The sequence below is a fragment of the Danio rerio genome, chromosome 6 (assembly GCF_049306965.1).
Source record: "Danio rerio strain Tuebingen ecotype United States chromosome 6, GRCz12tu, whole genome shotgun sequence".
NCBI lineage: Eukaryota > Metazoa > Chordata > Actinopteri > Cypriniformes > Danionidae > Danio > Danio rerio.
In genome coordinates this window covers 40,085,061-40,112,011 of record NC_133181.1, presented here as the reverse complement: position 1 = coordinate 40,112,011, position 26,951 = coordinate 40,085,061, and the positions used below count along the sequence as shown (strand labels likewise).

General features: G+C 36.8%; 1 protein-coding gene across 4 annotated transcripts in view; it reads right to left on the bottom strand.

Annotated features, from left to right (window-relative positions):
• slc9a7 (solute carrier family 9 member 7) overlaps nucleotides 1-24,449 on the bottom strand; it is a 71,259-nt gene extending 46,810 nt beyond the window's left edge. For 3 of the 4 annotated variants that reach the window (XM_073953007.1, XM_073953008.1, XM_005165986.6), the window contains exons 1-10: nucleotides 24,086-24,412; nucleotides 14,656-14,858; nucleotides 12,060-12,137; nucleotides 5,572-5,648; nucleotides 5,198-5,310; nucleotides 4,884-4,989; nucleotides 3,892-4,033; nucleotides 2,614-2,719; nucleotides 2,223-2,311; nucleotides 1,204-1,317 (exon numbers count right to left, since the gene is read on the bottom strand). In XM_073953007.1, coding sequence (XP_073809108.1) covers nucleotides 1,204-1,317; nucleotides 2,223-2,311; nucleotides 2,614-2,719; nucleotides 3,892-4,033; nucleotides 4,884-4,989; nucleotides 5,198-5,310; nucleotides 5,572-5,648; nucleotides 12,060-12,137; nucleotides 14,656-14,858; nucleotides 24,086-24,371 — 1,314 coding nt within the window. In that variant the 5' untranslated portion in view covers nucleotides 24,372-24,412. Of the gene's footprint in view, nucleotides 1-1,203; nucleotides 1,318-2,222; nucleotides 2,312-2,613; nucleotides 2,720-3,891; nucleotides 4,034-4,883; nucleotides 4,990-5,197; nucleotides 5,311-5,571; nucleotides 5,649-12,059; nucleotides 12,138-14,655; nucleotides 14,859-24,085 lie in introns of all 4 variants that reach the window. The other variant, NM_001030077.2, reaches the window with a different exon arrangement.
• Nucleotides 24,450-26,951: the final 2,502 nt, after the last annotated feature.

The window sequence follows — 26,951 nt, the reverse complement described above, 5'->3', positions numbered from 1 at the left end:
ATTATTGATTATTATTTTTTGTTTCGTTTTGTTAAGTTTTATATTTTATTATTACTATTTTCCTTTATTTACTACTTTATTATAATTTCATTTTTAGAAAATTGAATTAATCTTATGACTGTGTGGATTCAAGTGACACTTGTTTTCAAAAGTAAGAGATAAGAGAATGTCTCTATTTCAAGCTATGTATTGTCTCTGGACAATGTTGTGAAGCAGTACTTTTCCATTACTGTTGCTTACGGAATAATATTACTTGTTGGATTTCTCGTGGTCAGATGAAGTCTGAGCACTGAATCATACACAAGTAAGATTATTCAATAAACTCTCATTCAATAAGCTCTTTCAATAAATTCAATAAGCTCTTTCTTTATCATCTTTACTTTGTCTCCTGTTTCTGTTCCTCTCTGGCTTTCTCTGTCAACTCCTATACTGATAGGAGATTGTTACTTCACTTGAATACTGGTTAAAAGGTCTGAGTATTGGGCAGCTGTGCTAGCTTGTTGTCTGGATGCCCAGAGAAACAGATATTTTCTGACAGAATCTGGCGTCCGGGGCAATATCTTATTTATCTGACATGGAGAGTGTGATCTAACATGTTAAACAATCGGTTTTAAATAGTTCGCTAAAAGTGTAGCTACATATCAGATATTAAACTGGTTTACTGTTGAAAAATATTTTTTCTCTCAAATTATTATTATTTTTTTATTTAAACATATTTATTTCTATAAGTTATTCCTGTTCTTATAACAGACATTTAATGTAGAGGCTATAGAACCCTGTACACAATGCCTCCTAGTGGCTATAAATGACATAAATAAAAGATTTTCTTAAACTGCCTTAAACTTTTCTGGATTTCTAAGCAGTTTGGTTCACTGGTGCATCATCTATAACAGGGGTTCTCAAACTCGGTCCTGGTGGGCCGGTGTCCTGCAGATTTTAACTCCAACTTGCCTCAACACACCTGCACGGATGTTTATAGACAGCCTTGTAAGAGCTAGATTAGCTAGCTTAGGTGGATCTGATTGGGGTTAGAACTAAACTTTGCAGGACACCGGTCCTCCAGTGTTGAGTTTAGGCATCCCTGATCTATAACTTGCTGTCAAACTATCCAGATAAATCCTAAAAAAAAATCAAGCTTAGTTTATTATACATTAACCACCTTTTTATGTGGAAAATACATTTTGTTTCAGCCTGAAAGGATACAAAGGCTCCAACTATGAAAATAGGGCTGAAGACGTGATTCTGGAAAGTGAAGAGTGCTAGGCCCATGTAGGAGAAGATGAAGTTCTCAGCCAGGAAGTGCAACACCTCAAACAACTGCAACAACAAACAGACCGGGCATTAAGTTGTTTACACTACACCTAAAGCAGCATTAATCAACAAAACAGCTGATACGACACTGACACAAGCGAATTGTAATGTTTTCCTAATCATGCTTTAAGGAAATTATAGGAGTGTCTTTCACATTAGAAGCGTTTAAAATAAAATGGATACAAAAAAGCTGTCATTCACCTTTAAGTTCATCCAACAAATAATACAACTTTACTTTCAGAGCACAGCATAAAACTCAGTAAAACAAGTAAGAACAAGTGTTTATATGGAAATATTAAGAATGTGTTGAGTATTTAAAGGAATTCTAGAGGAAACAACAGAACTCAAATGAGCAGACATGCTTGAGATTATGATGTCATTTTAAAATACCAAGCATGACATTATTCTTATAATAGTTTTCATAACAGATAGGGAGCACAACCTTAATATTTCAAATGATTTGTTTTAGTACTTTTGAAGAGAAGTTCAGTCAGAAGTGCAAGCTTCAGACGTCAAAGTTGACAACACAGTGGCTTTTATAACATTTAAAGCGGAGGCTGACATTTATGTATTTGTGCCTACAGTCTACAACTTTACCCTTCTCCTGGCTTTGATAATAATAAGCGTGACTCCCTGCAGAGAAATCCAGTGCCACAGGGGTGTCATAATTACTGCCTGCGCTTCACCTCTCACTCCATCACACCGCACCGCTCTGACGACACCACAGGGGTGCTGGGAATTCACTTCACACACTCCCTCGACTTACAGCCTCAAAGTATCTTTTGAAGTAGAATATGCAGGGCTCCATTCCCGAAAACAAACTTTTTTTCTTATTTTTCAAGCTACAGCTGATATCTGTCTTCTTTATGCCTATAAACCAGTTCATGCATTGAAAACAGGAAATAATTCACCTGTTTAGTGCGTTTGGTCGACTCCTCTGAGAGATTGTTGTAGGTATAGTGAGCTTGTGTGATTCCACAAAACAGCACAGCGACAACACCTGAAACAAATCAAGAAATGTGCATCATTTTTAATGGATCGAATACAATTTCTATTCAGGCTAGAGGCGAAATCCATTTAAATGACTGCACACATTTACATATGAAGGATATCACTGTCTAGCCCTTCCAGCAAAATGGAGAAAGTTCCTGGGTTTGATTTGATTTGTATGCAAATAGTAAGAATTGTTATTTTGTGCCAAGAGGGTATGCAGCTGTGGTGTTGTATTGTATGATATATTACGCTCTCGTTTGACCTTTGGGTTACTGCTGGTGAATTAAACAGCTTTCCTTTACCACCCACCTGTGAAGCCACATGCTTCAGCCAGTAGAAAAGTACTCCAGGACATGAGGAAGAACAAAGCCGTCTCCAGTAGAGGAAAACAGTGCAGCTTGGTGAATTTTGTCACGTGGATAAAAGTTAAGAATTAAAACCACACATATGGTCAGCAAATCAGCACAGAGAAAAACCAAAGTACTGTGAATGTAGAATAAAATTGTACGTTTTTTTTATGCTCATCAAGGCTGCATTTATTTAATCAAACCAGGCATTCTAGTGAAATCAAATTATTCTTGCAAATAAATACACATTTTTGACCCCATATGTATAACCAATGTCTATACAAACTGCATTTACTATGCTCTAAACCAGTGGTTCTCAATCGTTTTGCCAGGAGATCCCAACATTCAAAATCTGGATTATCTGCCAAGAACGTATCTGGCCGATTTGGCCTAAAGCCAAAATCTTGATTAATTAAACATTTTAACTCGATTACGATTCATTTTTTTGCCCACATAGTTCACTGACAAGTTTTATATGAAGTCTATAGGCATTTCTGGCTTTCAATTATCGTCAGTGTAGTGCAAAGAAAGACTCAAGAATGAGTCCATCGTCCTACTTGAGCAGAGATCAGATGTAAAGTAGCTGCAGAAGTAAAAATCAGCCACAACCTTTAATAGAGCAGGGTCATGTGACACAGAGAAAAAAAATTAATCGATCATAGGCTCTGAATGTTGATTTTGATTACTTTTCGATGAATCACCTGGCCTCACCTCAAGCCCTAAAAACAAAACCCTAGCAGACAAGAATTTAAAAATCAGTCGTAAGGAGTTACATTTTTTGTGTGAAACACCATGTTATCTACATATCTTTAAAAATCCCCCTTTTTAAACTGTTAACTGTAGATGCACGATATGATTTCCCAATCCCAATGAATAATTTATATATATAAATAAATATGTTTGTTTGTTTTGCGCTGGTCTGAACTAGTCTGGTGCTTATAAAGCCGCCATCCTTTCAAAGACTGTCGGCTTCATTCAGATACACATTTATATAATTAATTAAAAACTTTGATTATTAAATTATATTTTTAAGGTTTATTAAATGGCATTATTAACCATCTTGAATTTACTTTTATCATTAAAGTGGTACAAGGTTCACTCCTAGTTGCAACCATCAATCTAAAGTGAGTGGCACCTCTTCATAAATCTTTGGTGACCTCTAGTGGGGTCCTCACTGCTCTCTCAACATCATTTTACAATATGCTAGAGAGTAATTTAATGACAAAATGCAAAAGGATATAAGCGCGGTGACCACACCAGTGACTGCACCCATAGCAAAAGAGCCGCTGAAGATGCCTATGAAGACGCCCACCGATTTGAAGAAGGCAGAGGCATCGAATGTGTGTGTGTTGGCTCCTGAAGGCTGATATGCCACAATCGACCTATAAAGCAAACACAAAACATCTAAACTTACTGACTGTGCTGTTCTTTGACCAAAACATCTGAAAAAAAAAAATAGGATTATAGACTACATTTAAACTAGCTCTTTTTAAGATGTCAAAGCAATATATATTTTCATTCATTTATTTTGTTTTTGGCTTAGTCTCTTTTTTTAATCCGGGCTCGCCACAGCAGAATGAACCGCCAACTTATCCAGCACGTTTTTATGCAGCGGATGACCTTCCAGCCGCAACCCATCTTTTGGAAACATCCACACACACTCATACACTACAGACAATTTAGCCTACCCAATTCACCTGTACCGCACGTGTTTAGACTGTGGGGGACACCGGAGCACCCGGAAGAAACCCACACAAACGCAGGGGGAACACGCAAACTCCATACAGAAACGCCAACTGACCCAGCCGAGGCTCGAACCAGCGACCTTCTTGCTGTGAGGCGATATCTCTACCTACTGCGCCACTGCGTCGTGCCATATATATATATTTTTAAATGTATATAAATATTAAGTCCATGAAATGTTTCTGTGATAATCCAACTCCACAACATTTAGAAAGGGATGAACAAGGGAATCAGAAATAATCAGCTCTAGCTTATGTTGTCCAAAAGGTGGAGTAAGAGTGCCGTACTGAAATTCCACTAGACTTGCAACACACAACTTTAATAGTTTTTTTACTACTCAGCACTACAGTGAAAATTGTCCCCAGAAAACCCTGTACTGGCAGCCAGGGAAATCCCACCAACTGCCGCAGACAAAACACGTGATATTGTACCTTTTTTGTAGCATAGAATGGGAACAAGAAAGTGATACAGTTTAAAGAAGAGACTTACGATGAAAGCACTATGGAGACCGCATCGTTCATGACACTCTCTCCAAACAGCAGAGCGTAGAGATCCCCATCAGCATGGAGCTCATTAAAGATCGCAAGCACGGTGACTAAAATCACACACAAATTACAAACAGAAATGACTAAATGCCAATGATCTGCTTATGTCAATGTCATACAAACAAATCATTTAATTCTCAGCTTTTTCAAATAGTGATGCTGAATTTGAACATTTAAAAGCAACAGCAAGTATCTACTATTGGAATGATGAAAAAACAGACAATGACATTAAAATAAATGGAGAAAGAGATGAAATACCTGGGTCTGTGGCAGATATGATGGCACCAAAAAACAGACAGTCCGTGTAGTAAAACTTGTCTGTGAGTTGACCCAAAACCTGCATCAGTTTTACCACGCCATACATGAGGTTTCTATCAAAAAAACAAGCAAACATATTGTTAGAATTGAAACCAATGATACTAATCATGTTGACAAACAACTAGACCTCACAGTTAAGAATGTTGTATCTTAATATGCAATGTACTTAACTTCACTTTCCATTTCTAATGTGACAGACAAACCTTCTGACTTTAAAGAGTTTTCTGTGTTAAAAATGTCAAAGACATTCACTCGAACCCTGCCGTTGCTGGCACTATCATCTACTAATTGAGCTAAAGGACATGAAGACTTACCCGATGACAAAACAGGAAATTGCAGTGCCCAGGAAGGCATACGTTATGATGGATCCCAGGTTCCTGAAGAAGTGTCTCTGGAAATAAAAATAAAGTATGTAATGGTAAATGTCATGCAAGGGTATAATTAAGTGAATTCACCAAAAGCAATAAAAAATATTCTAAATAATCCAATTAGTCAAACAGTTTTCAGCAGACATTTATAGTATGAAAACAATACTGAAGAAGTCAGTAAGTCAATGGTGTTTGCATGAGGTAGTTATAGGAAATACAAATAGTCAAGAAGAACTTGTTTCTCTTAGACCCCTTTTCTGTAGGACATTGTGCTTGGGGCTGAAAGATATTGGAAAAATTTGACATTACAATATTTAGTTTTTCAGTTATATACGTCACAATAGGAGTACAATTTTAGCAGATGGCTCTATTTGGAGGGTGGATATTTCATTTAGATTGAATGGGATGATTTTCTAAGGGTGTGAATCATGTTTAAGAAAATATTAAACAAATTGCTGGAAGTAGCCATCAGAAGATGGGTACACTGTGGTCATAAACGAATGGACATGGTCAGCAACAATACTCAGATAGGCTGTGGTGTTGACACGATTCTCAGTTGGTATTATTGAGCCCAAAGTGTGCCAAGAAAATATCCCCCACACCATTACACCATCACCACCAGTCTGAACCGTTGATAAAAGGCAGAATGGATCAATGCTTTCATGTTGTTGATCCCAAATTCTGCTCCTACCATCTGAATGTCGCACCAGAAATCGTGACTCATCAGACCAGGCAACATTTTTCCAATCTTCTATTGTCCAGTTTTGGTGAGCCTGTGTGAATTGTAGCCTCAGTCTCGTTTTCTTAGCTGACAGGAGTGGCACCCGGTGTGGTCTTTTGCTGCTGTGGCCCATCTGCCTCAAGGTTGGATGTGCTGTGCGTTCAAAGATGCTCTTCTGCATATGTCGGTTGTAACGAGTGGTTATTTAAGTTACTCCTCCTGAGTGGAATTTGAGCATTCTCCTCTGACCTCTGGCATCTACAAGGCATTTGCGTCCACAGAACTGCTGCTCACTGGATATTTTCTCTTTTTCAAACCATTCTCTGTAAACCCTAGAGATGGTTGTGCATGAAAATCCCAGTAGATCAGCAGTTTCTGAAATATTTCTTCCCCATTCTGATGCTCGGTTTGAACTTCAGCAGGTCGTCGTGACCATGTCTACATGCCTAAATGCATTGAGTTGTTGCCATGTGATTGGCTGATTAGAAATTTGCGTTAACGAGCAGTAGGACAGGTGTACCTAATATAGTGGCCTGTGAGTGTATAATCTCTGTTGTATATGTAATGTTAATAATAACATCTCACCATATTAACTTATCAGAAGGTAAATTGTGGAAAGATGACACAATCATATCTAGAACAAAAACATCTTCCAGATACCATCAATAAAGACTCATAGTCTAGCATTTGGCTGTCTTACACGCTGCCGTTCTAGCTCTTTTATTTCCTTCTATTTTTGCTTGTTTACAGAGCAAGGCACAGCTTTTTTCCTGTCTGACTATCAGTCACAAGAAGCTGAGTCACTCTGTTGCTACAAAGCGAAGCAACTACACGATAATTTGACGTAAACCTCGCTCTCTTTCTCTGCCAAAAGGGCTTCTTGTGTTGCATCTGTAAATGGCTGCACTGCTGGTCTGTGACAGATGGGAAATGACAGTGATCAATGAAATTCAAATACAGACAATACAGTTGGTTTACTGACTAAATGGGAGCTCAAAAATGAAGCTGTTCAAGCATGGAAGCATTTATAACAATTCTTGGCAGGAAATGAAACCAGTATTATAGTGAAAGTGTAAATCAGTAATGTTAGCTCAGTGAAACCAAGAAAGGTAAAAAAAGAAGATCAGAAAATAAATGTTGTTACATGAGTCTCTCAGAGCTAATGCACACAGCCTCTCATTCACTATGTATTAATTATCTTTATATGTATTAAAGTTATATATTTAGAAATCTACAGTACAGGTATCGTTCACTGCTGTAAATTATGTTTAGCCTGCATCTTTATCTTCATTCTGAATTCATTCTTTTCACTTCGGCTTAGTTATTTTATTTATCAGGGGTCGCCACAGCGGAATAAACTGCCAATTAATCCAGCATATCTTTTACTCAGTGGATGACCTTCCAGCTGCAACCCAGTATAGGGAAACACCCATGCACACGCATGTAATGTAATATGTGTATTTATATAGCACATTTATTGTGTGTGGCCATACACCCAAAGCGCTTCACAATCATGGGGGGGTCTCTCCACACCACCACCAGCGTGCAGCATCCACTTGGATGATGCGACGACAGTCACAGGACAACGGCACCAGTGCGCTCACCACAGACCAACTATTTGGTGGAGAGAAGAGATATTGCTAGATATCGGTGAATGGGGATGATTGAGAGGCCATGATCTGTAAGGGCCGATGGAGGGAATTTGGCCAAGACAGGATTTTACACCCTTACTCTTTACTAGAAGTGCCATGGGATTTTTTTAATGACCACAGAGAGCCAGGACCTCAGTTTAACGTCTCATCCGAAAGATGGGCTCACTGACAGTATAGTGTCCCCTTCACTATACAGGGCATTAGGACTGACAGACGTTGCGTGACATGGGGTTAGACGCCTCCTGCTGGCCTCACTAACACCACTTCCAACAGCAACCTAGTTTTCCCATGTGGTCTCCCATCAAAGTACTGACCAGGCTCAGCCCTGCTTAGCTTTAGTAAGTAACTGCAGGGTGATATGGCTATGGCTGTGGCATTCACACACATTTACTACAGACAATTTAGTTTATTCAATTCACCTATACTGCATGGTATATGAGCACCCGGAAGCAACATAGTGAGAACATGCAAACTCCATACAGAAAGCCAACCTGACCCAGCCGGGACTCGAACCAGTGATCCCTCACTTAATAATATTTAAGTTAGGTGATATTCTCACACCCATTAAGATAGACTATATATACAGAATCTGCAGATGCTTTTCCCACATTGTTATGCTAAATTGGTGCTGGAATTATTCATTCATTTTCTTTTCGGCTTAGTCCCTATTTTAATCATGGGTCGCCACAGAGATATGAACGGCCAACTTATCTAGCATATGTTTTATGCAGTGAATGCCCAACACTGGGAAACACCTATACACTTGTGCATTCACACACATACATTACGGTCAATTTAGCTTATTCAATTCACCTAAAGCGTATGTCTTCCCTGCAGGCACAGGGCATCAACATGACGTCATATTGAAGACCAACGTCAATGTCTAATATCCTACCTAAAATCAACGTAAAATCAACCAAATATCAACGTCTAATCATATTACACCTTGACGTTGTGTGGACGTTACCACTATGACATCTATCAAATGTCTGATTTTAGTCACTTTCCAACAAAACCTAAAATCAACTAAATATCAGCGTAATTTGACGTCGTTATTGGACATTAAAATAACATTGTCCTTCAAAATAAACGCTGGCTAGACATTGAATTTTGGTCACCTGATGTCATGACCTAAATCTAACCTAATATTAACGTCTTATGATGTTGTGTGCTTGCTGGGTTTGGACTGTGGGGAAAACCAGAGCACCCAGAGGAACACAGGGAGAACATTTAATAAATGATTACACAATGGATGAGGGATTTGTAGAATTTCACAAATAAGAGGAATCGCAATGCCAGGAAAATCAGGCAAGTGTTCTGTGGGTGCAGATTTTGTGGCGGCTTCACATATTTTGCAAACATGTATGAATGATTTTATTTTGTGGAACATAACCTCCATTTTGAAAAACACTTGTTAACCAAGCAAATAAATGCTGACCTATTTCTCAAAATCTGCTTTCTTATGTTCTACAGTACAAAGAAAGTCATACAGGTTAGGTTTGGGTCAATATAAAAGCAAGTGACTTCTTAACTTTTATTTTTAGGTGAACAACTGTTATAATGCACATTAAAACGAGTGATCAGCGTGTGCATTTTTGGTGTGTAAACTTTATTATCTGCCAAAGTTCATGCAAACTCTGAGCCGCCTGCTTTCCCCAGATTCTGTGAGGCTCATCAAAAACCTCAAACGAGTTACAAAGAGAGGAAACAATGTAGCCTTGTGATTGTGTCTCAAACATACACAGCTGGCAGAAACCCTCACTTCCTCAGTGCCTCCCTGCTCACTCAGCACAAACTGAAGCCTAATGTTAATATCTGGAATCCACACAGTATTCACTTCAAAAATCTCACTCAAATATCGCCATCTCTATTAGGGGTGCAAGTGCAATAATTGATTCAGACTAAAATATAAAATTTGCTATTTTAATTTGTTGTTGGACAATAAATATGCCACATGTACATGCTGGCTTCACACAATTTCTTCATATTGTCCCAATACAATTTGATTCAGATACCTTGATTCTTTCCACAAATTTAAGTGGAATTAAGTGAACATAAAACTATTAAGTTGTCCCAAAACTTAAGAATTGTGTTGGTTCAAATTATATTAAATATATATTATATTAAATAAGTAGTTTGACCAAGCAGCAAACGCTTTTGAGTGTAGAACATAATAACTTTGCAGTTTTTGCTATAATAGTAATCAAATAGTTTGGGAAATTTATGGGCTAACTTAAAAGCATTATTTAAGAATGTCATGTCATTTCAACTTTTTTTTAATAATGTGCAGCACTTTCTTAGTTAAATTCACAATTTCTCTTTTCATTTGGGCAATATTTAGCCCTAATTATTAGCCCCTGTGTATTTTTTCTCTAATTTCTGTTTGACAAAAAGTAAATTTTTTTTTTCTGCACATTTCTAAACATAGTTTTAATAACTCATTTTTAATAACTGATTTCTTTTAGGCAGCACAGTGGCTCAGTGGTTAGCACTGTCACCTCACAGCGAGAAGGTTACTGATTCAAGTCCCGGCTGGGTCAGTTGGCATTTCTGTGTGGATTTTGCATGTTTTACCCATGTCTGCGTGAGTATTCTCTGGGCGCTGGTTACCCCCACAGTTCAAAGACATGTGTTATAACCTATTAAGGCCCAAGGTGTTATTTTTACCTGCATTTTTTATTTCTCTTTGCTATTTGGGTTTATTGGAATCTAATAAGTATAAGATTTTGTACACAAAAGTATAATACTTTGATATGATGTACTTTTAGAGAAAAATTAAGTCCATGTATGTGGACTCGTGGCCTGAATTTACTTAAAACACTTTTTCCTGACTGTTTTTGAATACATATCTTTTATTTATTTATTTATTTTTTACATGTTTTGACTATAAGAGAGTAAAACAATTTTTTTTTTTGCCCATTTTGGAAAGTTAAAAATAGTGTTTGGGACATTGCACATGCTGCAAAACAGTTGCAGGATGACACTGTATGTCTGTAACAATATATATATATATATATATATATATATATATATATATATATATATATATATATATATATATATATATATATATATATATATATATATATATATATATATTTCCCCCACAGTCCAAAGACATGCGGTACAGGTGAATTGGGTAGGCTAAATTGCCCATTGTGTGGAAGGGCATCCGCTGCGTAAAAACGTGCTGGATAAGTTGCCGGTTCATTCCGTTGTGGCGACCCTGGATTAATAAAGGGACTAAGCCGACAAGAAAATGATGATGATGATGATGATGATGAATTAAAACTGCATTAATTCTAGCAGAAATAAAATTAATAAGTCATTTTCAGAAAAAAATATTGTTGGAAATACTGTAAGAAATGTCTTGCCCTCTTAAGTGCATATATAAAAGGGAAATGTATGAAAAAGAAAAACAATTCACAGGAGAGCTAATAATTTTGATTTCAACTGTATACGGACAGACAGACAGATAGACAGACAGATGGATAGATTGATAGATAGAATAAAACAAATTTTTATCCAATTGTAAGAAAGGAAACACAGGAATATATAGACTTCAGCCCAAAAATACAAAGATATGATTTTTTTTGTTCATATTACCAAACCCCATCATAATACTTCTATAAATAGGCCAAAGTAGCACTGTAAGCTACTAAATAACAGGTCACGAGGACCAAGAAAACTAAACACTAACCCAATTTGGTTTTGCAGACCACAATCTGACTTCCTGTTCAATACACTTTAACAGAACTCAGTTTAAAAGATGCCAGTGTGTAATAAAATACAAATCTACACCAGCTCTTAGTCACTCTTAAACAAAATCATCTGAGCTGGTCTGTATAGCACTCCTCTCCTATGGTTAAAGCTTCCACTTAGGAAAAAAAATGGTTGAACAGAGATCAGGTTTACTTGCACTCAATAGATTATATCTCAGAATTGTATAATGTAAGGTAAAGAAGCAATTTAATGTATGAACACCATGCTAAAGAAGCAAATAGAGAGTTTAAAAAGAAAAAGAATAAAGATAAATACCCTGCTCACGATATCACTCATACCTTCTTGAGGCTGTATCCGGCATGGAAAATGATGGGAGGTAGCAGAATATTGAAGAAAACCTCTGGGTCAAAGGTCAGCTGTAAAAAAAGGATAATTAATTGTCAGAAAATGTAAATAAATTGAACAGTTTAAATTTAAAGAAATATATATATAGGCACTACAAGTAGCTTAATGTTAAAACAGTAAATCATGTAGTCATGTGTTTTTCTACTGAAACAAATATGAACGTTTCTTTAATCCACAATCAAGACTGTGGTGATGTGATGTTTTAGTCATGTTTTAATAAAGTGATTAATTCATATTTAAATATTTGCTTAATGCTTTTTTTATCTTCCAGGAGTGTGTTTTTTTTTATCTTCCACGTGTGTGTGTGTGTGTGTGTGTGCATACACTCTCTGGCCACTTTATTAGGTACACCTGTGTAACTGATCGTTAAAACAAATTTCTAATCAGCCAATCACATGGCAGCAACTCAGTACATTTAGGCATGTAGACATGAGCCCCTTTCACACATACAGACCTTTCCGGAAAATTGCCGGCAATTTTCTGGAAAGGTTGTATGTGTGAACAGGTCCTTTTTGCAAATACCGGTAAATTCGTTCTGGCTATTTTCCGGAAAGAGAAGTTGTAACATTACCGGCAATTTGCCGGAATGCTGCGCTGTGTGAATGCAGAAGGAAGATTCCCGTAATAAGCGCGTGCACGTCTAGAACGTGCTGACGTGAGACGTCTGCTTTAGCCAATCACAACAGTCAGACGCATTTACGTCCGCGCGGTTTGGGAGGATAAAAGCCTTTGAATATTTTTCCAGACACATTTAGCTGCTAGAAGTTAGTCAGATCACGTTTATATGTTCTTCTTAATGCCAACTGTGTAAATAATCATTGATGAGATGCTTATGATAAGCCGTTGTTTGTTTACCTTCAAGCTTTGCGTGTGACTGTGAAACACCCTGTGAGCCACTGCACACGCACATATTATGAACATCTCGACATGCGAAAGTGATCCTGCGAAAGTTGTTCACAATATTGATCATCCACTGAGTTTGTAATTTAGTCAAATGTTTACAAATACAAGCGCAGCCGTTTAAAGCTCATTTGTGGTGAATGATGTCAGAATTTACCGGTATTTTGGAATGGATGTGTGAATGCTCTTTTCCGGAAAATTTCCGTAACGTCCTCGCCTGTGTGAACAGCGCTTTTTTCAATATACCGGTAAAGTCTTTCCGGAAATTTTCCAGATATTTACCAGTATCACTGTGTGAATGGGGCTATGGTCAAGACAATCTGCTGCAGTTCAAACATAGCATCAGAATAGGGAAGAAAGGTGATTTAAGTGACTTTGATTGTGGCATGGTTGTTGGTGACCGACGGGCTGGTCTGAGTATTTCAGAAACTGCTGATCTACTGGGATTTCACACACAACCATCTCTAGGGTTTACAGAGAATGGTCCGAAAATGGCCAGACTGGTTCGAGCTGATAGAAAGGCAACAGTGACTCAAATAAACACTCGTTGCAATTAAGGTATCCAGAAGAGCATCTCTGAATGCACAACACATCCAAACTTAAGGCAGATGAGCTACAGCAGCAAAAGACCGCACCTAGTGCCACTCCTGTCAGCTAAGAAAATGAAACTGAGGCTACAATTCACACAGGCTAACCAAAACTGGATGATAGAAGATTGGAAAAATGTTGCCTGGTCTGATAAGTCTCGACTTCTGCTGCGACATTTGTATGGTAGGGTGAGAATTTGGCATCAACAACATGAAAGCATTGATCCATTCTGTCTTGTAACAACGGTTCAGTCTGTTGGTGGTGGTATAATGGTGTGGGGGATATTTTAATGGCACACTTTGGGCTCATTACTACTAATTAAGCATGTTGTCAAGGACACAGCCTACCTGAGTATTGTTGCTCACCATGTCCATCCCTTAATGGCCACAGAGTACCCATCTTCTGATAGCTATTTCAAAGAGGATGATACGCCATGTCATAAAGTGTGAATCATCTCAGACTGGTTTCTTGAACATGACTATGAGTTCACTGTGCTCAAATGGCCTCCACAGTCACCAGAACTCAATCCAATAGAGCACTTTTGGAATGTGGTGGAATGAGAGATCATGGATGTGCAGCCGACAAATCTGCAGCAACTGTGTGATGCTATTATGTCAATATGGACCAAAATCTGAGGAATACTTCTAGTACCTTGTTGAATCTATGCCATGAAGGATTAAGGCAGTTCTGAAAGCAAAAGCGGGTCCAACCCGAAACTAGTAAGGTTTACCTAATGAAGTGTCCGGTGAGTATGTGTATATATGTATGTGTGTGTGTATATCCAGTAATTGAAGTCCCCCTCGACTTAATTCAACCTAAATTACTGAACCTTCTACTTCCTCTTTTTATTTTTCAATTTAGCTGTTCAATTTTTTATCATTTCAGTTTTAGTATTTCATACCAGCTATATTTCAATTAACCAGAACATTTTAATACTTTCCAGGCATGCTGGACAGAGAACTGAAGTTAGACCTCAAAATTAAAATTAAACCTCTGCTGTTTTTATGAGAAGTGTTTTAATAAGAGCGTTTGCTGACGTACCTTGCGCAACATGTCATTCTGCTCCACACTGTGGATTTCTCGAAGGTTGATCTCCCCTTTGAGCGTGTATTCAAAGAACTTCCCGCTAACATTGAGAAGCACAGTGCTGACAGGACCCTCCTTCAGCATGCAGCTCGGAGGAGTTTTATTATGGTAGCTGGTGGAGGGAATGCCATACCTCAAAATAACACCCACCAACAGACCTGTCCAACACACAGAAGATAGACCAGTCACATACACACATTCAATTCATGCACTTTGTAAAAAACGGCTTGCTGAAAGGGAAACTTGTTTGGAAGCAACATTTTTTTGCAGTGGCGCTGAAATTACACCTTCTTCTCCTTAACACACAGTATGGGCACATTTGTTTCTGTGTGATGACAGCAAGTAGAGATGAGAGCCTGCTGTGTCAAATCTGTTGGAGGGTATTTCCATACTAATGAAGTGCCAGAGGAAGTCAACAGCACAAACAGCATGGGCTACAGAAACAAGAACTGAGGCAAAAACACATCACCACATCGGAATTTTTTTTTTCTTAAAATCCAAAATAAACTTCTTTAAATCAATGCTAGATCACGACAGCTCTCCCTTGGCGAGGAAAGTTTTTTTTTTCACATTTCAGTTGTGGATTCAAACATAGTAAAACGTGTTAGATTCAGTGTACTGTGCACACACCATGATTTAATGTGACAAAATATTACCTTTGCGTGTACATTAGTCCATCAACAGAGAAGTATTCCTGAAGAGACATTATAACTTTTATTGTATGTCTTTTTTTAAAGGTAGTGACCCAGTCACAATCCATCATACACCGCAAACACAATGGTGAATATTTGCGGAGTTCCTAAAATCTAACTGAAAGAAATTTGTTTATATTCTGTAATTCAGTAATCTTTGAAAACACACTTTGTATGTTGAAACAACAATCTGAGGCCCTCTTTTTTTACCTCATATTAAGCTGAAGAAAGAGAAGTTGGTCGTTCCAAATCGGTGATTTTGGAAATGTCACTAATAATAACTCAATCAAGTTCCTCAAAAAGGCATACTGCCCTTATGTATAAATAAAACATATGTATATACATATAAATGTATTGCTTTAAGGGCACCTGTGATGCAAAAATCTACTTTTGGCAGTTATTTAGACAGAACTGTGTGTAGGTATAGTGTGTCCACAGTCATACTGGAGGTAGATAAAACCAGCAATTATCCTTTTTAAAATTTCCCGACATTTAAACAGAATCCAAATCCTAGTGATTTTGAGGCCCACCACAGCGTGATGTAAGAATGCGATTTACCTTGCCCACCGAATTGATTAACAGGGACATATTTACACCTTTGCAAAGAAACTGGGATTAAAAGATCCTCTTTGTGATCAGCTGCACCTCAGGAATGAGTTTTACAAGTTTAAACGTTTTTAAAACAAAGCATGTTTGTAATAAAGCAAAAACAGTAAAATCGCAATGGATTTCATAACCGTTGGAATCACCACAGCCGCAAAGTGTCAGTACAACAATATACAAGGAGCAACAATTTGCAAGAGCATAAACAGTGCAAAGCTACATGTGTGCATGTGTGTGTATTGTGAACTTTTTAAATGGCATTTCTGTGTGACTCATCGTTTCAGAAAGGCTTGAATAAACTCAACTAGGACTGCATGATATTGGAAAAATCTGACATTGCGATATTTTGTTTTTATGCAATATATACTGTGATATACTTATACTTGGAAATATTTTTTGGTTGCACCTTGTTTTAAGTTTCAGTTCTGGCTCTTAGCAAACCATTTTGACTTTTGCTTCAATAAACTCCTAATTTGCTCCTTATTAATAGTTATTAAGTTGGTTTAGATACTGGATTAGAGATGTAGGATAAGATCATACAGAACGTGCGTTTTAAGTACTAATAAGGAGCCTATATCTCAGTAACATGTATGCTAATAAGCAACTAGCTAATATTGAGAATTGATCCCTTAAGTGTTACCGAATGTATTAATTTTAACTGACTAACATGATTCTGTAGGGGAGTGAATCATGCATAAGATGTAATAAACAAACTACAAAGCATAAATAAATGCAAATGCAACAAAGCAAAGATAAAAGTGAAATAAACAGTGTATGCATTAAGGTTTTATATACACGTGAAAGTAAAAATTACACTGCAAGTCAACTGAACATATCTTTCCCATGTGACCATATCGGATGCACACATTGCAGTATCGATGCCGAAACGATATACTGTGCAACCCTAAACTCCACCACAATTACATCAAGTAAACTTACTTGATATTTTTGACCAAAAAGCTGAATCTCCGTTTAATCCGTGTCTGTCACCGATTGCTATTTTTCAAACATTAATGCATGAGAAGCAGACACACAAGTGTGGGCGGGGAGAACCAGCTCATTTGCATTTAAAGGGTCATTAAACCACCCTCTTTCACTGTTGTCAGTTAGCTCACAAAATGATACACAAACCGTGAGGAGAACCATGATTTTATAGTTTACAAAGTTAAAATAAAAGAAATATACAGTTGGTAATTTAATGCCCTGCTACATTTGTTTTACATAATTTTACACATAACCACAATTTGTTATGTCATTATAAAGAAAATCATGTTTATATAAACACTATAAATGAGGAGGACTTCTCTCCTCCACAATTCCCTGGTCTGAATGCAGACACAGTGTACAGCAGTGCTGCAGGTCTCTTGCACTGAGTATTTCAACCATTAGCCATTCCAGTAAATTCAAGGATTTTAAACATGGGCGAACACAGCAGCACGGATATAGGCGATGTGTCTGAATGGTAGGGAGTTCAACTGATAAAAAAAAAGTCTGTCATTCTTCAATTTTCAAACAGCTCTCCCAACAAAAATGCTTGCTGCAAACCAACACCTTTGCTGTATCGGCCCTGACAGAATTGTGGAGAAAAATGTGCAACAAACCCCATGGATCATGGAAACAAACACATACGACCCGTGCTGTGCGCAGACGCTGTCTCATCCAGTCATTGCATCACAGTTTAGTAGGTGTGCCTTGCTTTCAGAAAGCACATGCTCATGAAAAATTAAGAAGCAGGGTCTTCTCATAGGATGAGAAAACTCAGTTATATAAAATAATGAGAAACCGACGCGTCATCACGCATCACACACTTGCAGTTTTGTGTTAAATCATCGATTTTGATCCCACCCCGATGATTATTCTAGATGAAATTTCAAGATGAAATTAGCTGACAAAAGCTCCAAATTATCCAGCTTTTCCCACAAGTAAAGCTGACATGTGCTAATGTTGTCTTAACTGATGCTCAACACACACAAATCTGTTAAAATAAAAAAATACTCCTGAACATTTAAAGGCACAGGCTACAAAACCAGCTACAATGTCCTCTGAGCCAAAAACTGGCATGTTTTTGCATTGTATAATAAATAATCTGATAGGTATTTTTGAGCTGAAACTTTACAGACACACTGGACACACCAAAGGCTTAACTTGCACCTTGTAAAATGGGTAAAATAGGAGTTCTTTAATACCAATGCTTATTAGCAAAATGTGATTTTACTTTATTGTAATCTGTTATTAAGATAAGAGGTCACACAAAATAGCTCTCCTGTTCAGAACAACCCTATCTGGCTGAATGTCAGGATGACATCATTTCCATGTAGTTTCAGAGATAAGTGTGTGTGTTGCATGTGTGAGCGTGTGTTGTGTAGACAGGAGAGAGTACAAGCACAAACCAGCAGAACAGAGAAAGAATTTCTAATCTAAACATAACTAGACCCTTTGCTGAAAGTCAAAAATACAAATGCAGCACACGGTGTGAAGTGAGGCTTAAATGAGCATGTGCGAGGCATTAGTAATTGGGTTAGCATCACATTTAGAACCAGCCAAAGACAATGAGTGACCTCTGAGACCTCCCGTCCAATCAGAATCCAGCTAAAGCAGCTTATAGTGCTTGTCTGGCCCTGTGCTGTTGTTGTGTATGCCACAGCACGTGACGTCAGAGCAAAACACAATTACAACACTTTACTGGGAATTTCCTGTTTCTCCAGGGGTGGTAGAGTACTGATAGCCCAGTCTAAGCACTGCCTCTGACATACAGTAGAAAACCAAACATACCCAAGTAGACACAACTGTAGCATTACCATCTGTCCATGCAGACTGTGAGCAGGTGTCTCCATTGTCTGGGCCAAGGCATACTAGCCTTGATTTTCGCATGTATAAAAAAACACCTTGTGCAGAACAGGTTCAATGCAATAGACAGCATTGTATTTGAAAGCGATTCATCATCAAAATGAGGGGACAATTAATAAGAAGTGCAAACTATCAAAGCTAATTACACACTTGAGAAAGCTCTGACAGGGTGTTTGATGGGTAGGAATTTAAAAGATTAACTTTTAAGGATGGAACATTGGAAATAAAGTTATAAGGCATTTATAATCAAATTCAGAGATGAGGTGGCTTAGAAGCATTTTCTTTCCTAATATATACATTAGGGCTGCACGATATAAAAAAATATATAATGTTGCAATTAAGGCTGCACAATATAACGTTTTAGCACTGATATTGCAATGTGGGAATGTACAATATTCACATCACAGGATCTGTAATGTGGAGTCAGGGTTATAATTGACTAGGTACATTTGTGGAGTCATATGGAGTCATCAGCGATATCGATGTTGAATTGATATATTGTGCAGCCTGAATGATATACATGACACCTATACATTGCCTTAATGTTTACTGATTGATTGATTGATACATGTACTGATTGAAACATGGGGCGTAACAATTATTTTACATTTTAAAAGTCTGACATTTGTTCTACATTCAGTTCAATTCATGCTTATTTCTATAGTGCTTTTGCAATGTATATTGGGTTAAAGCAGCTTAACAAAGAAGTTATAATAAATTGAAATTTACTAGATTAAGCCTCTTAAGAAACATATAAGTGTTTCTAATAATAAAAAATATGCTCATCAGAACTGTATTCACTTGATTAAAAAGTCAGCAAAAATATAAATGTTTTTTTTAAATATATCAATATAGAAAATACTTCAGTTAAGAAAATGTGTCATTTATTCCTGTAATGACAAAGCTGAATTTACAGCACCATCACTCCAGGTCCACATGATCGAGCAATGCTCTGTATTTTTTGGAAAACACTTATTTCTTTTAGAATTATTTGGTAAGCAGCATTTAATTGCCAAGGAAATATTTTGCAACACTATAAATATATTTACAATAATTTTCAGTCAATTTAATGTGTGCCTGCTGAATACAATAAACTTTTTTTAGAAATAAAACCTTACTACCATTTGATAAAATAAATGTTCCTTTAAAACTCTGAAGTATATACACAGAACTCCAGCAGAAAACGACCTATGAGCTTCACTGTAGGCGTACTGTTAGTAGGAAGTCCCCCAAAACTTGTAAACGGCTGTTATTTAATCAGAAGAAAACCAGCTGCACACAAGGGTATCATGCTGTCCAGTATGTCACACAAATATGTAAAGACCCCTGGCCCCCCGGGTCATCAATTTAGATGCATGAACACAGTGATAAGTTAAATCTATCTACAGCACCAGTTTTCCTTTCAATGTGAAACCAAACGAAACAAAGAACTCTTTATGTCTGAATCAACATATGGCAAAAGTAAAACAAAAATAGACTGACATCAAACAAGTGGCTGGAGAGAATGAAGTAAGAGAGATCTATTAAGTGGCATCTGACTGCAGTATTAAATTAGACAGATCTGAGAATTATAATCCATTTTTCTGCCTATACTGCAACAGTCGGAACCCTCCTGCTTATTAAATCACTCTGGCCAGTGAAAAATTTAACCAAATCAGACAAACTGATTCCACCAATTAAGGGCAGCATAAATCTTACAACTGAAAACAAAACAGGCCAGTAGGTAAATAATATTGAACCATAGTAATTATAGAGCATCTACTAATGTGAGATCTATCATTTCAATTAAAAAAAAAGGCTTGTGAAAACAGAGGTGTTTGCTGACTTTGCTCAAGGCCTTTAAATTTTCACACGTCTTAATGAAGTAGTCCCTTAAAGAGGCTGATTGTCCATAAAAAAACAATGCAGTACAGGATAAGGTGGAGGACTATCTCAATGACAATTTAGTCAACACAAATGTCGGAAAGCAACTTTAATTTCTTTGGATCTGATGAGAAACATTATGTTCTGTTGAGGGAGTGTCGTGGTTTGGGGGATGTTTTCTGCAGCAAGAGTCGTGCCTCTTATACAGCCACATGGCAGAACGAATGCAAATTTTTATCAGAAGATCCCTCGGCAACAGACTGAAAGAAGAATGGAGCAAGATCGCACTAGAGCAGTGTGAGAGACTGTGGCCACAGATGTGCTCAAGTCATTCACAGCAGGGCCCTGGACACCAAGCACTATCTTTTGACAGTTGTAACCTTCAGAAATATATTTAATTTTATTTACTTAATTAATTAATTGAAGTTCCTTGGTTATTTTGTAAAAGACTAGTCTAGAATGGTAGAGCCAAGAATAAAATACCTTAACATTTTGTACAGACGCGACACAGTGTCTTAGTGGTTAGCACTGTCGCTTTACAGCAAGAAGGTTGCTGGTTCGAGTCCTGGCTAGACCAATAGGCATTTCTGTGCAAAGTTAGAGCATGTTCTCTGCGTGTTTGTGTGGGTTTCCTCCTGTGCTCGGTTTCCCCAACAGACCAAAGACATGCAATATAGGTGAATAGAAAAAACTAAATTGGCCGTAGTGTGTGTGTATGAATGAGTGTGTATGGGAGTTTCCCAGTACAACTTCGTAAAACATATGCTGGATAAGTTAGCGGTTTATTCCGCTGTCGCCACCCTTGATGAATAAAGGGACTAAGCTGAAAAAAATATATGAATGAATGAAATTGCTCATCATTCATTGACTAACGATCTCTATGACAGATGTCTGGTAATAGGCTCTTTTTTAAAATATATGTATAAAACTTTAAATTAATTCTGTTCCCTGTACCAAAAGCTTTCATATGACTTCAAAAGACATGGTCTAAAACCAATTCACATGAACTACTTTTAAGCCAATTTGCTCATTTTGGAAGCTTAAAACAGGCTGTTGCCATTAATGGTGTATATGCACACAGACTTTTAAATTTCAGCCAGCCAGCCTCAGCACTTCCAGAGTACTGCATTTCTATTGGCATGGGCAGGTATAAGATTGTGTTGTTATGATAAATTTTTATAGTTTCATTTTATTTTTCCCCCCTTTGAACACAATATATTTTATTTTGAAAAACATATTGTGGATACATAATATGAAAAACAAATTATGGATACAGTAATAATAATAAATTATAACAGTAAACTAAGTGAATCAAATGATTCAAAATGAATTCAAATGAATCATTAACTTCTGCTGTCTTCATTCATTTATAAAACACAGATTTATTTCCAATTTTAAACAACATTTTTTGGATCTTTTATGCTGGAGATAAAAAAACGTAAATAAAAAAATCATACACATACCTTAGGAACGGTATAGCAGAAAAGTTTGGCGGTTTGGAAAAGTCAAGGTTTTTCAGTGGGGTTTTGACTTTTTCAAACTGTGGTATACCTTGAAAAAGTTATCGTCTTTCTATTTAATTTTTATATTGTAAAACTGCCATGTTTGAGGTCTGATCAGTGATCTTCACTGCTGGATAGATATATGACATAAAGTGGGTCTCCGACCAGATAAGAAGCACTGCATTAAATTTAATTTCCCCCGCCATTTGTTACAAAATATGAAAATTTATTTTACCCCAGTATTTTCAATGGAGTTTCTGCAATCGCCTGATGATCCTGACGGCACTAGCAGTTACAAAGTCTTTCTTCTCATGTTACGCTTGAACAGCTAAATAAATAAAGATTGTTTACCTGAATGCATTTTAATTACATTACAACATCAATGCTGTAAAAAGAGACCTTATGAAATTGAAAATTACGTTTTTTCCGGAAGTTTATCATTGGCTGAAGAACACTGGCTGTGCATACAGCCCACTGCATGAAGAAGAGCAATTCCATGCAAATGTCAACCTTGTCATGACAAAAGGTTTTCACCAAAATAGCAAAACCGTTTCTAAGTTTTTTTTTGTTTGTTTTTTGCATAAGCATGTATTTAAAAGTGTCTCTGTCAATGTTTTCAAAAACTTATCTTTGATTTACCAAAGTCACACAAGTGCCAATGTCACACTTGTCACATCCATAACGAAGCTTTTTCCTCATAAATGCAAAATTGTTAAATAAAATAAAATTAAATCAATCTGATTCAATCGTTTTTGTTCTATAGTGAGCCAACTCTTATCTTATAGCTTGGCATTGTTTTCTTTTGGGTTGTGCAGTTTAATTCACAGAATTCTTACAAAGTATGTTGTTTTGGTCACATCCATGATGCATGTTTATTTCCCTTATTTTAAATCTGAAAAATGTTTGCAGATTGATGTTTTTCTGATCCCATAACTCTGTGGTGAGTTGCTTAGTAAAATAAAAACAGAAGTTTCAATATAATGCTTTACATGTACTTTCTCTATGAGTTTACTGCAAATATCATATCCATAATCCTGGAATTGTTCAAACCAGAGCTGCCTTTCCCAAAATAAATCGCAAAACTATAGGCTAATCGTAGAACCATTGTCACTTGAGCTATGATCAACTTAAGCTTAAGATGCTTTTGGAAAATACAGTCCAGTAAAATTAATCAGAAATTATCCCCATTTGGTGCTCCACAGATTAAAAACATGTGCAACATGTTTATGGTGAGGAAGGCAATTTTTAGACCTTCCAATCTGTTTGCTGACTCTTGACCTAGAAGGCATGACATGTTTCTGTGGATTGTTCAAACCTGAAATGCAAAAGCTGACAGCACTCAAAGCCAGAATGAGGAACTGACAACGTGGAGTTATGTCGTGGAGTTATGACTGAAACACATAAAGAAATTAAACCAAGGCGTATAAGAGACCCTAAAAAACAGTTTACGCATATCATTATGCAATATCAAAACACAGACATGTGTCATCTTGTTATCAGCCACGATCATTTTGAAAAGTCACCATGCAAAACCACAAGGAACGCAGTAATATTTCAACAGCACATTGAAATATGATGATATTCGGTCCACGGGGTTTGTATTAGCACTCGTTCAAGCTAGCAAGCTACATGGGCTCATTCATACCAGGCTTAACGTTAGCTAAGGTTTAACGTGACGGTTGTGTCTCAAAACCTAACAAGCTACCTGGTTAGAAAGAAAATGCGCAAAAAAATGTGCGACTAAAAAATATTCAAACCTCATGACTCGATACTATTTCCGCAAGAAAAAAAACGCTGTCACGCTCGGAGACTCGCTCGGTTTTAAAACACAGACGATGTCTGACGTCTTTCGCAATGTTAAAAAGACGGATTTCTCACCGTATATCATTGCCAGTCCGGTTTCGTGCAGGAAGCGCACTCTTCTGTGTTTGAAGAGCCATATTGTGAGTATAGTGAGTGTCAAAAGCAAAATGAATGTGAGTAAATTCACGCTGTCCTGCCTGTGACTTTCCTCTGCTTCTTTCTCCGTTGCAAGTTCTTCTATGCCGCCGTCGTCTGCGCTTATCCGATAACATTGGCTTAAAATGAACACGAAGAGAGGAAACAGCGAGCTGGGATTCGGTAAATATAACGTCCATGGCTTTGGTGCTTTGGCCGCCTCCATGGTGCAGGATGCTGGCGGCGGGTTTCCTCACTCACTGCTTCAGCTGCGTCAGGTACAGTCACAGGCAATAATGGGCATCACAGCAGATCGCTGAGGCTCTTAAAGACACACGCACACCAATTCACTGATGCTGGTACTTTCCACCGAATATCACCAGATTATACCAATTTGGGACCGTAAACTACTTGGTTTTTGTTACTTTTCTGATCTTACAAAGAGGTGTTTATCCGAAAGAATATCTACTGCAATAAGCTTTTAGTTTCACTGTTTACATTTCATGCTGAACACAAAAGAAGATACTTTGTAAAATGTGGGTAAACAAAATGTCAAGTGTCCCCACACTTCATATGGGGAAAAAATACTATGGAATCAACAGAGTTGATTACCCAACAACAAGTTTGTTAGCCATACTGTGTGTTCATCGGAGAAGATACTGATAACATAAGATAGTATTATATGACTTTTATGTTCATACAGGTGGGCGACACAGTGGCTCAGTGGTTAGCACTGTCGCCTCACAGCAAGAAGGTTGCTGGTTCGAGTTACAGCTCAGACAGTTGTGTGTGTGGAGTTTGCATGTTCTCCCCATGTTCATTTGAGTTTCAATCTACAGTCCAAAGACATATATAGGTATAGGTGAACTGAATAAACTAAACTGGCCGTAGTGTATGTGTATGGATGTTTCCCAGTACTGGGTTGCAGCTAGAAGGGCTGCGTAAAACAAATGCTGGATAAGTTGGCTGTTTATTCCGCTGTGGTGACCCCTGATGAATAAAGGGACTAAGCTGAAGGAAAATGAATATTCATAGATTTGGAGCGGAGGGTTAGTAAATGACAGCAGAATTAAAGATTTTGGGTAAATTATGCCTTTTATCTAAATGACGCAATTACTCTAAATTTTTATTGTAGACATATATAATTGATTACGCCTTATTTTTAATGTAATCTAATTACTCATGGATTACTTTTAGGTTACTTTTGGATTTTGTAACTTTCCCTTTCATTAAACAGTCTGAATCAACAAAATAAAAATTAATAGAATGGAAAATGTAAACATGAAAAATAATTGGGGAGAATAAATCAATTAAATAATTTACTGCCATTGTGGAAACAATGATCATCTAATTCATAAAAAGGTACACTTTGGTCAGCGGCAATAGTGGTTAAGTGTGTCGACATAGAAATGTGGGGATTTCTGGGTCGAGGTCTTTTGCTGATTCATCTGCTCTCTCTGCTCCCCATACATTCCTGTCTATACTTTCCACTGTTGTTCAATAAAGATAAAACTCCACTAAAATATTATATAAAAAGTTTTACATTGTAGAATATTTTACATTACGTGAGTACATTTACTACCCAGAGTAGGTTTTAAGTATATTCACAAATGCAATATCCTTACAACTTAAATTTTATAATCTGATTACAAAATCCAGATTACACGTAGGCTAATCCACTATACTGCTTGTGGTGCATGGATGATGTCAAAAACTGTAAGAATAAATCATTGTGGGTTTCCCCAAAATAATCCTCTGGGTTTTTGAAGAGGGTTTTTTAATTTAAGGTTTGGTAAACATAAAATGACCAATTTGCTCAGCAAGGCAAATTACACACATCCATTTTATGTCTAAAATCGTAAAAAAGAATACTGGTTTCTTTAAAAAAAATTCTGACCCCTCTAATGTTACTGACCTTTTAGTTTAGCTGTCACTGTGATTTAAACAAACAGGAATTTTAGATTTCCTTTTTGCTCTTCTGCATGCTGCTTCCTGAAAAACAGGGTAATTTTTTAATGTTCTAAGTACATGTTTAAAACTATTAGTGTACAAATAGAATACATACAAAATTATTGACTTTTGAATAGTATAAAACATAAAATATTTTAGATTTATTCAAAGTTTATGCAAAGTGTTTATGCAAAATGTATAGCCTTTTTGCAGTTTCTAAAAAACTAAATTCTGCTAAATTCTATTAAATTTCAGCTAACCTGTCCAAATACACAGATGCATGCCTGTAGAGATGGTGCTAGAGAGCATTATGTAAGTTACTTGTTTTATCACATCAACAACAAAGCAAGAGTTGAATATCTAGGTGCAGTATCGAGTTTCCTGTATGATATAAATTTAATTCAGATGTGAGTAATGAGTCATAGACACTAATTGTTTAAAAATAAGATTTCTTTAAAATTATTTAGAGAAATGCACATAAGGCAGTGCAACAATTTCCTTGGTGCTATTTAGCTACCTTGGGTGATATACTAAAACATGTTTTAACTTGTTAATATTGTTAATATTGTTAATATTTTAGTTAGATTAATTTTTAGAAATTTCAGGGGAATTCTATTTTCATTATAATTTGGTTGTTTCACATGCAAAAAAAATGAAATGGCATCAGTTTCTTTATAATATAAAAATCTTTCACATACATTTTATGTCAAGCTACATTGTTTGATTGTAAAGAGTGTCAGTAATTATACCATAGATATATTAAATAATTACTGCCAGGATTATGTAAAGATGCTTCTTTGTGTGTGTGCGTGTCCTAAACCAAAAATATGATCAGTGCACTAATATTAATTAAATG